At 32.7% G+C, this 13141-nt stretch overlaps 1 protein-coding gene and 1 long non-coding RNA gene across 5 annotated transcripts in view; both read left to right on the plus strand.

Annotated features, from left to right (window-relative positions):
- LOC149482604 (regucalcin-like) overlaps positions 1 to 13141 on the plus strand; it is a 28023-nt gene that overhangs the window by 8024 nt on the left and 6858 nt on the right. For 2 of the 4 annotated variants that reach the window (XM_089703413.1, XM_089703411.1), the window contains exons 2-4: positions 10630 to 10786; positions 11306 to 11509; positions 11998 to 12213. In XM_089703413.1, the coding sequence (XP_089559539.1) occupies positions 10630 to 10786; positions 11306 to 11509; positions 11998 to 12213 (577 nt within the window). Of the gene's footprint in view, positions 1 to 4130; positions 4260 to 10629; positions 10787 to 11305; positions 11510 to 11997; positions 12214 to 13141 lie in introns of those variants that run through there. The other 2 variants (XM_089703412.1, XR_016316605.1) reach the window with 2 other exon arrangements.
- LOC149482605 (uncharacterized) lies at positions 6375 to 8579 on the plus strand. The gene is made up of 3 exons (XR_016316612.1): positions 6375 to 6776; positions 7193 to 7329; positions 8324 to 8579. It is a non-coding gene; the product is annotated as an uncharacterized LOC149482605 (long non-coding RNA).

The raw sequence follows: 13141 nt of genomic DNA on the forward strand, positions 1-13141 counted from the left end.
ATTTGTCTATTGTTAAATAAGAAATATAATGTATATTTAAAAGCAAAATTCTAAACATATGTTTTAACAATTGTCCGCTTATTTCGGTACTAAATACATAGAAAAAATTCAAGGCCACATATTTAAACAAGACAGGCATAGTAGAACATGAGCTTTAGCGGCAGTTACTACTGCGTGGATAAAGTGCGATGATCCCGATAGAAAGTCGTGTTATCAAATAGTTGACCGTCAACTATTTATGTACGGTATGTTTGTTATGTTTTATCGTTGTGAGAATAATATATGAATTGGTGGAATGTAGGCGTGTTCCTTGGCGGTTATTTTTTAAAAATCGTAGATACAAATTGATGTATTTTTACCATTTTATGTAATTTTTTTTTGTTTGTACCTAACGGTGCAGTTGTCAAAACGTGGGTGAATTTATAATTAACACCGAGAACCATTCTCGTTTAAATCCGTTTAAATATTTATATTTTTCAAATACCTATATTGTGTGCATAAGATGAAAAACAAGAGAAAACAACCATCTTTCTTAACCCAAACAAGATGTAAGTAATATGTTTTTGTTTTGGCTTTAACGAATTCTATTGAAAAAACAATAACAAAAATGCTTCGAGCAAAAATGTATGAAAGTCACGGTCGATTTCAATGGCGTGCCTAAATCTATTTTAAAGAGGTCTATGTCAATTTTCCACAAGTGTCTAGCGTTTTTTTGTGAATCTGTAAAAAATATATAGTACTTATACATATATCGCCCAAAACATTTTTGTCCTTCTGGTCATCAGCATATCATCAGTTCATCATTTTACCAGTTCTTTTCTGAGGTTTCTTCAGCAAGTCGAATGGCAAATGTCACATACGTAATATGTTTACACGGAAGGTGTTAATTTCAGTCTAATTGTTCATTAATATTTTTTCATGTAAGAACCCTTTGGAAAATTTAACACTAGCAACAAAGTAAATATGAAATATGTGTTGCTGTACGTACATGTTATTAGAAAGCAGCTTTTAATAGAGTACAAACTTTCAATCAACTTTTTTAAATTGGTATAGTATATATATTTACAATTAGTATACTGTAACCGATCCAGCTAAATAGATAGCAAGGAATATTTACCTGGATTAGATATCGGATAATCAAGGATGAATTGAAAACCAGATTATTTCATTTCTTTTTATTTATTTTTTTAAATTTATCTAGTGATGTTTAGTGCTGGAAAATATCGAAGTCCTTTATCCCCTTATCGAGTATCTGTATCATTTGCCTGCTCATGCCTCATCACCATTGTATCACATTTCATATGAGAAGCCTTAGGTAGTTTTTTAAAATCCTAATCGTAATAAATAATTTGTGCAATAGAATGACGATGTCAGGACGTTTTTCGGTAACTCTGACTATTTCATGGGTTACCTAAATACTATGTGATATATATTTAAATTTCATGGGTTACCTATATACTATGTATGTATGATACCTTTATCGATCTAATAAATGGTGTGTTGGTATCAAGGCGTGAATTCGCGCTAATTAGCAAGTAAGTAATTTCTATTATCTAAATTGTAGTAAACGTTTATCAGATAAAATTACCTCGTTTATGGTCTACATGTTTATGGTTTCATAGACATTTATAGTGTAAGAATTTAATTTTTCTGTAGAGGAAAAGTAAAATTTGATTTCGACTAACTTCTATTAGACAATTTAAATACATTTTATAACTTTCTATTGTTACCATTACCATCAATTATAGCACATCGCAAAATCCTAATCAAACGATGAGGATACACCGATTTTCTCTGTCCATAAAGAAATCGAGGGGTGAAAAGTGTGCGAAAATATGCCCCAATAAACCATAGTAAAAATGTCACTCTATGTGGGGTTATTATTCAATATTTCATAATAATGTTAATCAATAATCAATATCGCTTACATAAACACGAGGTAAGATAAGGGAAATGGTCTCAAAAATCACGATAAAGTTAAAGCATTGGGGTTCCTGTCATCAGATTGAAAACGATGATATCCAAACATAGATCGACATCTAAAAACAAAAAACTGCAATAATCACATAAAATTCTTAATTTGTTGGTTTCCTTTTTTTATTTTGTTAAAAATTTGAAAAATTACATAAATTCCTCAGCTAATATTTTGTTAATATAGTTAACGTAATTTAACTACAAAAAAAGTTTTTTTGTTAGTTGTTAAATAACTTTGCTAACTCTTGTCATATTATGTCAAAATCGCTACCTATTTCAAGATATTGATTGTAAAGTAGATATTAGATATGGAATCAAAGATAAAGCTGATTGACATGAAGATATTTCCAATATTAGTCATCGCATCTGAAATAGATTAAGGGAATGACCATGCTGTCGCTATGGCCATTGCTTTAGATCGTTTCTATGGTCCGTTTCAGTTATAGTTAGCTAGAGATAGTAGTGAAGGAGCATGACCACCTTGTAAAGTGGTGACTATCATCCAAAAACACTAGTAACACAGTACTTTGCCAGCCTAGAGTACAACGTCATTTATTTAAACTACATATAATATGTATAGGCCGGGATACCTAAGCCGTTTTTAGATTTCTGTATTTCCATAGTGAAAAGCACACCCTTATAATATATGTACACTTGTATACTTGTCCAAACTATCCTATCTCTCATGTTGGATCGAACTGCACATGGTGTGCGAATTTTATTATAATCGGTTAAGTGGTTTAGGAGTCCATTGAGGACAAACATTGTGAGTTGTGACACGAAATTTATCTAATTTACCGTGGTACTTTTCTTTTAGCGAGAGGCTCAACATTTTCCCTAATAAAATTCAGTTGTGGTAACCAACATATTAACAACTCCCGAATAATATATTATGATAGAAAACTTTTAAATAACCATTTGCGCTTTAGCGAATACCATAATCAATTTATTATATAATAATAATTGTTTTATTACCTCAATCTTTATGGCTAATCACGATGAGGTAACAAGAAGATGCGAGGCTTACTGGCCCACATTCTTGGAAAACTTATTCAACAGATTTAATATATTTTCCCGGTATAATCCTATTAACTTATGGTGTCTAGTGCGTCGTCACGTAGACACTCAATTATCCTGCTTCGAGTAAATTATGACGTACCTTTATAGGAAAATCATATTGACAAAAAATTTTAAAGAAAAAATACTAAAAGACAATTGTCCGAAAACTATGAGAAGATGACAATGTTTATATTTTCATCGCTCGCAATAGCGGGAACATAAACGTCGTTGTTTGGGAGCCGATCGTGATAGCGGTTACGTCACAAGGGCGCAAATAAGAGCCGAGTGTTGTTCACAGCTGGTAACGCAACCCCAAGTGACAGCACAAGTTTTACGTAAGAGCATACTCAATTCTGAGATACGGTTTATTAATACGGGCCTTAATTTCATTTAATTATTCACAGGCAAAGGCAACTAATGTCCTTCTCTATATATTACGGTAGGCAATTAAGAGCCTTACCACTAATCCGCTTTTCGTATAACTACAGATTTGTCGGAGGAATGAATCGAGGTTCGTGAAATAAAACAGAATAAAATCTCATCGCAAGAATGGTACTGGATAAACGTTCTATCAAAAGTTCCGCGTTTAAATCAAATTGATTTGAAAAAATAAGGAAATATCTTGCTAATATGTGTTATGAATGTGTAGATGTGCGTATTTTATGAATTGAAGCCAAAGTGGTTAATATTAATCGATAGAGTAGCCATGTTTCCGCAAATTGACGTCAGGTGACCCAGTTACCCATATTTGACTGGTTGAATATCCTCTCCTTTTCCTCCTCCATTGATTTCAATGTCTATCTATAGTTTCATGTTTTTGAGTTTATTTACTGTAGCTTAACTTTAAACTGTCTTTACAGATTTGGATTGTAGAGTAGCGTTATATTGTCCTCGGCTTAAATATGTAGGTTGAACAACAGTCGCGACTTATGGTATTTAACAGCTTCATAAATCAGATTATATCATTCTTACTGACATAAAGATAACATGCTTTAAAATACTAAAAAATCACAACTTGACTGACTCACACTAACATGAAAATGTAGTCTTCGGAAATCACGCTAGACCTTAATAAGATAAAAACAACGTAACTATGGTTTCCCATCACTAGTGACGTCATCAATGTTTATAAATATCCGACTAGTGGTGGCCGTTAGTTGGCGAATGTAGGACGTGCGCACACGCAGGTTAAGTTCATAAGTGAAGTTACAAGTTACGCAGATGAGGTATGTCATTTTAAAAGTTTAAAAAGTTGCTTTACCTTATGTCCGGGTTAATTTCTTTGATGATATTGCTAGTAGGCCTTTGGTATTTATATTTTATTTTGAAAATAAAATAAAATGTGTGTCTAAAAATTTTTTAGAATGAAATAGTTACGTGGTTAACTTTACGTTTGTTAAAAAATACAGTTATTTAAATTGGAACCTGCGTCTTTCGTTTTACCGTTGCGTCCGTGGTACATATTTTATTTTGATTGTATTCTATGGTTCTATAAAATATAATAGGGAATAGAGTTATAATATTTTGTTAAACTAAACTAAGTTTGTTTATTTTTTTACATATATATATGGGTCAATCAATTTTTAAAGGTCCCGATCATAATTTTCTCGTATTTTTTTTTTTAACTTAATTTTCAGCATTTTACTATTTCATTTAGAAGATAATTCTTCGTAGATTAAGATTATATAGGCAGCAGTGATGTTGATTACATACATTTGTGGATTTAACTTCACGAACCGATCTATTCACGGGAAATAATGTCCTTTGGACAACTTACACAATAGTACTTTTTTAAATGTTAAATTCCCTTCAGAATTAAAATAAATTCTTCTAATATTAAATAATAAATAATATTTTGATATTTGTTCTATTTACACCCAAAATACGAAATATTTTTATTAAAATTGAAACGAATGATGTCTTTTGAACAACCAAACAATGTTTCATATATAAAAAAGTTTCAGTAAAGCGGAAATAGTGATATTTTTTACAAAAAAACTATTAAGGCGAGCTTGTTTCGTATCGTATTATTGATTTTACTTAATTAAAATGAACTGATTCTCGATATAACTGAATGAATGAAGTATAATGTGATTTTCATATGGGGACATCTTAGTCGTCTTGATTTTTGAAATGTTAAAATTACAATTAAACTAGACATAAAATTGCGTAATAAAAATGTGTTCCCGAAACAGCCGAGTAATAAACAAAACATGAACTATTTAACTGTTAAAGTATAAGTTTTATATAATTATTGTCCCAGGGACAACCAAATTGTCCATGGTACAACCACTTTGGTTGGCCAAGTGACTGGTTGTCCGCGGGACATTTTTAAAATTTTGACCCGCCAAGCAAATACTATTGTTATTTTATATATTAATCTCAGCTCACACTAAATTATAGATGAAAGCGCATCTCGTGTAGTATAATTGATAACAATGCATCAAGTACTTATGTTTTAATCACAGTTGTCTGACGGACTGACAATAAAGCCACCCCACACTCACCAACGTTGCTCGGACGACTGTTGCCGTGATTTTATACAAATCAAAATGGCGTTTGAGCCCGACAGTTAATTATTGTGTTTAGCTTGTTGTTTAGGAATCTACCGCGCCATCTGTGTTTTGTTTTCATAACTAAATTACGGTTGTCTGTGAGACCTGTGCCATGTAGATGATTTATGGGGACAAAAGTAAAATGCCTGAAAATCGTATTAAATCCAATAAAAAAAAAATTATTTGTATGTTTTTATGTCAATAATCATTAACTGAAACAAGAAGTGTATTTGGTATTTATGGTCGTGATAGTATGTGTTCGTGATGCGAAGTTTGTTAATGCATTGTAGCTTGGGGACAAATGTGATAGTACTGGAAAATTGCATTTAGTCCCTGGACAACCATGAAACTACGCACAAATTAATAAAACAATTAAAATTTTGTTTACAATAATGTTAGAAAATATTAAAAAGAATATAATTAAAACCAATTTAACTCTTTATGATTTCATGTTTATTAATTATCGTTCAGGGACATGATGCGTGTACCGTCGGACCATTAAAAGTTGATCGACCCATATTTATATTTTTACCTTTATTTTTTCCGGTTCTAAACTACGATCAAGTTAAATTCAAAGAAGCTTAAGGCGAAATGAGACCCAAAACATACGTTTCGAGCGAACGGAGAATTAATTTTTTTCTTCAAAAACTTTGAATTTGATTTTTTTTATTTATCGATTTATTTAATTGAAGAGTTTGTTTAGTGACGTTTGGGAACCGAAACACGATTGACAAAATTTGCCTCGATAGAAAAACGTTGTGATGTTGGCCAAAAATTAAACGGAGAATCAATTTCATTTGGACAATAGTAAAGTAATATCAATGAAATTTTATCCACATCCACTTCCATTCAATTCTTGAGGGACGTACGGGATTAGATTTTTCAATTAATACATCAGTAATTTAAAAAAAATATATTTATAAACTATGAGCAAAAAATTGCGCGCAGGCCGGTCGCTTCCGCCGTTCCGCCTCCTGTTAGTCGACGCCAACGCGTCTTAGAGAGCAGTCCTGTACAACTTTTTCGCGCGGTGCCGTTGTCTACTCGCATACGTGATTTAGTGTTAGTGTTACTAAAGTTTTTCATAAACATGGTGAATTTTGGTGGCCAAAACATTGATGGTGAGAACATAAGGAAGAAAATGTTGCGAAGGCAGATGAGGAAACTACAGTTATTGAATCTAAATAGGTAAGTTTAATGTTTATCATGCTTATTTATATTTATTATGTCCTTCGGTCGCTACAAGTCTAAAGATTTCAACTTCAAATATTTTGATTACTAGGTATATGTTTACAAGTCTAAATTGAGAAACGCATAAATGAAAATCTGATAGTTATTTTTATTTGTAATAAGTAATATTATTTTAGTCATATTTTGAGATTTCATTACCTATTTATGATTCTTGTATTAGTACATATATGTTTACAAAGTCTGAATTTAGCAACGCACAAATCAAGATTTTATAATTTTATGCACTCTGTCTTTATTTTTATTTATAATTTTATTATTGGTATAAATAGGTAATGTTTTAGTGGTTTTTTTGAGATTTCATTTTCCAATAAATATACTACTGATTTGTGTATACGTATGTTTATTTCTAATAGCAAAGCGCGACCACGAAAAATCCGATGTGCAGCTTGCAAGCCAGGATGCAATAAAGACACGTTGGTCTTTTAGACCAACCATGATTACCAGAAACTGATGTGGATCTTCAGACAGTTTCACATAGTACTTTTATTGTGTAAGTTTATTTTTATGTTATTTATTTATAAGTCATAAGATTGAAGATAGTGGAATATTTCAGACTAGTGTAAGTTATCACTGACGGGTAGGTAATTACCAGTGAGATCGGAAACAATTTTTATTTCAACCCTATTGCGTATAACTTTTTGTTTTTTTTATGGTATTATAACTATTGTCTGAGGTCTTTCACTGCACCGGTAATTGTAATTTTTTTACTTATTAGATATCATGCTATTTTAGGCTTATTGCTGATCTACTAACAATTCTATACACATGTGAGCAATCCCAAGACAAGGATTAGATAAAGGATATTTATTTATACATATATCAATTCGAATGAAAGTATGTATGAGTAATTTTTTAATTTGTTTGTATGAATACTATTTGCATATTATGCATAAGCATAATGACTTATAAATTTTATATAAAAAATATTTGAAAAATTTGTAGTTATGTAACTATGATGCCGACTTTTTTACGAGATAGGACAATAGAGCGATAAACGAACGGACACAGCTGCATGGGCGTAGCTAGCCATGGGCACAGGGTGGGGCAAAAAAAAATCCGGCCAAGTGCGAGTCGGAGTCGCGCACCGAGGGCTCCGAACAAACCTACTTTTTATTATGTTGTAACTCTAAAATGTATGTTTTAGCAATTTTTCCTTTATCTGTGCTATAAGACATTGCTTTTAACCATGGAAATATATACAGGGTGTAATCGTGACAGCTGCGAAATTTTTTACTAATTGTTAGAATAATTGCGGTCAACCGTAAAATTTTGCAAACAAAAGAACGATTTTCTCAGAAAGTTTGCTATGTAAGACGCCGACAATCGAGTTTATTACGGGCTAGGATAATAAAGCGACAAAGGAACGTACACAGCTGTGCAATTTTTTCTAGTTTTGATGACAGTATCTTTATAATAATCGTGGTATTATAAGAGGTATTATCAATTAATTGTTCTCCTATTATAACTTATTATGGTTGTTTCAGCACCTCAATGTACAAGGATAGCTCAAAGTAACGGGCAAGAGACATATTTATTTACGGAACAAGGAGTAGAAGTCGTATCAAGAAGATAAACATTGGAACAATAAAATGGTAACAAAACCAGCATTCGAAAATATCTGATGTTAAGTATATCAAAATGTCGGATATATTTATTCAAAAATAATCAAAATTGTAAATAATATTTTTTTGTCTATTATTGTTTTTTTTTTTCAATAAATATGATATAAAAACAAAAACCCCTTTTTTAAATCTTTTAAAACCGATAATAATGTAAAAAAAAAAACAAACGTAAATAGCATTATTCTATTATGTATTTTTATTATCATACTAGCGGTCCGCCCTGGCTTCGCCCGTGGTACATGTTTACGTTTTCTCTACATAAGAACCATCCTCGTACTTGAAGGAATATAATAAAAAAAAGAATTATCGAAATCGGTTCAGCCGTTCTCGAGTTATGCGCTTACCAACACATTTTGCGATTCATTTTTATATATAAAGATTGTACGTAAAGTCCCCATGTCGAAAACCTATAAAATTGGTTTACAAAGATTTGCAAATAAGCTAGTAACGTAGGTAGCGACAATTCTAACAATAACAAATAATTACATCATAAAATAATTTAGTCAAAAGCTCATTTTTTGTAACCAGATTTGTACCAATTAAAAATCGACCTTCGTGCAAAGGAACAAAGGTCGATTTTTCTACTTCGATGGGCCCGGCAACGAAAAGACGTTGCCGGATCGCTTTACTCAGCTTTAACCGCGCGAATATTATGAATATAAGTAAAGTTCATTGAACCTCCGTTAGTTCCGTATGTTTCCGTCATCTATTCAGTTGTGTGGCGTGGCGAGGGGATTTTTGTGAAGCGTCCCGCGCGCTCTTATGCTCCACCCAGGGCGTAGCCCAAAAGGTGCACAAGCATGATTGTATTTCGTCTTAAGAGAATTTTACGTTATTTAAGGCTGTGGTGCTTAGTGCATATAAAACAAGGCAGATTTGTAACGAATTTAAAACGCAATTATAATTACATCTCTACCAAAATGAACTTGTTAGTTTGTTACCTCTAGCTCAAAGTAATTTATTTTTTATCAAATACTTCATCACATTCCGATCTCATCATTTTCCTCAAAGTTAATAATTCATTAGATATTTATATCTAAATTCATTAAAACTATTTTTGTTAATACAATACACTGTTTATAAATTAATTTACCTTGAGAAAAATCCGTATAGGAATTGAATTTAATAATTCAATGAAAACTCGAGGTTATTAGTCATTACGATTTAAAAAAAAAAATAAAAAAAAAATCGTTATTTATTTTCATAGATCATCTAAAATTCTATGCAACACGTTCTACAGGTGAACAATACAAATAATACAATATGCCTGCTATTGTTTTTTATCTCGCAACTAATTTGCGAGCAGATGACCTTAGGTACTCAAACATTACATAGTAGATTTACGATTTGTAAGCCATTGACTATGGAGTGTATTCATTCAAATCTATTATATAATTTTGTGTAGTATAACTATGAACTATGTACCTAGTAATTTAAGTATATCTCTACAATTCCTCTTACGCGTAATAAAAGTGTCATAAATCTTGAAATGTAAAAAAATAATGGATGTTCACACAAGATCTGGAATTAAGGAATTAAAAAAAATCAGTTCAATAAATCTAGAGATTACCCCTAAATATAATATACGTATATACGATACTCCAATCATCTACAAGAAAAACTAAAAATAATTCCCTATTACATTTTTCTTTAAGTGGGGAAATCTTGCATAGATACCCACGGCCCCCGGGGAAGGAGCCATGGGTTATGTCGGATTCTTACCGACTAAAACCCCACTGTGTTCCGTCGAGCCGCTTTAATGATGGGGCCGCGGGTATTGGTTGGAATTCTTCCGCGACCTCCCTATTACACCTACTACGCACCTACATACAAAGAAAGTACAAATAATATAAAAAAATACAAAATAAATAAGAGAATACAAAAACATATGTCTACACTAATATTATAAAGAGGAAAACTTTGTTTGTTTGTTTGTTTGATTGTAATGAATAGGCTCATAAACTACTGGACCGATTTTAAAAATTCTTTCACCATTCGAAAGCTACATTATCCACGAGTAACATAGGCTAGGTTTTATCCCGGAAATCCCACGGGAACGGGAACTATGCGGGTTTTTCTTTGAAAACGCGGGCGAAGCCGCAGGCGGAAAGCTAGTATTTCATATGTATCTTTCTCTATAAGTACAAAATTCTCTATTTCTTTTCCAGATGTCGATAAAAGTGACACCCGTGACAGAGCCCGTATGGCTCGGCGAGGGACCGCACTGGTCGAAGGAGGACCAGGCGCTATACTTCGTCAGCATCTTCGACCAGACCGTGCACAAGTATGTGCCCAGTACTGGGAGACACACGAAATCTAAGCTGGGTGAGTGGTTATACTAAGTTTTTGAAGGAAGAGCCTTTTTCTTTAACATATAAGACAAAAAAGAGCGTGTGTGTCAGAAGTGAAACTTCTTTAGCAAGATTCTAAGATACCAAAATCGTCGCCTGACTCTATGACGTGACGGTATTGCCATGAAGCGACCTTGAAATTTTACTCTCAACGCGTCTAAAGAAGTTTCATTTCAACAAAGGAAAAAATCAAATTATCAAATGTAGTTTGAAGAATTAAGTATAATTTATTGTGAAAATGCAAAATTTTCGTATTGAAGTAACATGTTATTAATATTTGTTCATACCACGTTCATATCCACGCAGGCATACCTTATTCGATTACTTTAATAGTTTTGACACTTTTGGTGACCGCAAAGGATCATCACAATTCGGAACCTATCGCCAAAACTATCAATTCCTCTAAACAAAATAGATTTCTTTTTGTGTTATCAATATTAAAAGTAGTACGATTTATTTTTTGTTGTATAAAATTTATTATTTCTCTTTCCAGACGCGATGCCTGGCTTCATAATCCCCGTAGAGGGTAAAAAGGACCAATTCGTGGTGGGGTTAAAACGCGAAGTGGTTGTCATTCAATGGGACGGTGAAAACGGTACAGCAAAACGGTTGAAGACCATCACAGAGCTGGACAAACACACTCCGGACAATCGGATCAATGATGCTAAGGCTGATCCCAGGGGAAGGCTGTTTGTTGGTAAGTTGGTGAAAAAATATGTATTTTTTGTGATTTTTTTGGAGATTTTTTTCGGGGTGTGAAATAATGGAGAGGGTTGTGTTTTTGTAGCTTTGTATGTTCGTTTATGTAGGTTGTTGTTTTCTGGAGCTCGGTAATGTTTGTTGACCTCATGAAAAAACTCAAAAAAATATTTTTACTTGAGCCGTTATCGAAAATTTCAGATATTCAGTATCTTTCTTTTTTAAGCTTCACTTGTATGATTGTATGATCGACATCTTAAAACTCGATTTTCACCCCCTTTAAACGGATAGATTTAATTCAAACTTTGTACATCAAAAATCGGTGACCATACGATATTTTCATGAGTTTACCTTTTTCATGCGGTTTATTAAGTTTTTTAAACTACATATTCTAATAACTACATATTCTTCACAAATTTAACTGTACTTTGATGTCTATTACAGTTTTGAGTTGTTTTTATTACTCAAATATTTTGTACATTACAGGCACAATGGGTCACGAGTACGAACCGGGCAAGTTCCACCTAAAGAAGGGGTCCCTCTATCGCGTAGACCCCGACGGACAGACACACAGAGTGGTGGACAATATCGATATATCTAACGGCCTCTGCTGGGATGTGAAGGAAAAGGCCTTTTATTATACAGACTCTTTTGAATATGCAGTTAGGAGATACGATTATGATATCGAGACTGGTGACATTTGTAAGTAATTTTTTTGATTAATCTATACTTAAAAGTAAAACTATTATCCCTACTAATCCATACTAAAATTATAAATGCGAAAGTAACTCTGTCTGTCTGTTACGCTTTCCCGCTTAAATCTCTCACCAGATTTTGATGAAATTTGGCACAGACAATCTTTAGACCCTTTTTTTGTAAGTGGGGAAATCTTGCATAGATACTCACGGCCTCCGGGGAAGGGGCCGTGGGTTATGTCGGATTTCTACCGACCAAAACCCCACTGTGTTCCGTCAACCCGCATCAACGACAGGGCCACGGGTATAGGTAGAATTCGTCCGTGACCAGACAATCTTAGACCCTGAGAAAGAACATAGGCTACCTTTTATCAAAACACCACGCGGGCGAAGCCGCGGGCGGAAGCTAGTATTTTCATAAAGTAAAAATCAGAATTGATGAGTTGTGTGATAATGTTAAAAAACTACAAAAAAATCCGGGTATTATGTAGAAAAATAGTAATTATAAAAGATTAATCACTTGCGAAAATATAATTTAATATTTTATGTTCTCAGACAGAGCAATTTTACTTTTATTAACAGTATTTGTAAAAAAAATTACACTTTTTTCGATTTTTTTGGTATTCAAACCTGCATAAACATATTTTTTTTGCATTTTTGAAGTGAAAACTTCTTTAGCGGCGTTGAGCACTTTTTCTGTAATGGGTATAAAATCTTAAACTCACGTCAGGACACGTGACCTGATCGAAAAAGCGTAAGACGGATACCATTCCAAAATATAGAAGAAAGAAAGAAAGAAAGAAAATACGTTTATTCGGCAATCAGTAAGACACAATCATCACAAAACATTAATAAAAGCAAAACAAAAACATACAAAAAAGAAATGGAAAACAATAATAAAATAAAACAAAAAATAAATCAATGTAATATGAAAG

This window comes from Colias philodice, chromosome 14 (genome assembly GCF_061535455.1).
Source record: "Colias philodice isolate Cphi_HAF_F1 chromosome 14, ilColPhil1 Martin Lab GWU primary, whole genome shotgun sequence".
NCBI classification, from domain to species: domain Eukaryota; kingdom Metazoa; phylum Arthropoda; class Insecta; order Lepidoptera; family Pieridae; genus Colias; species Colias philodice.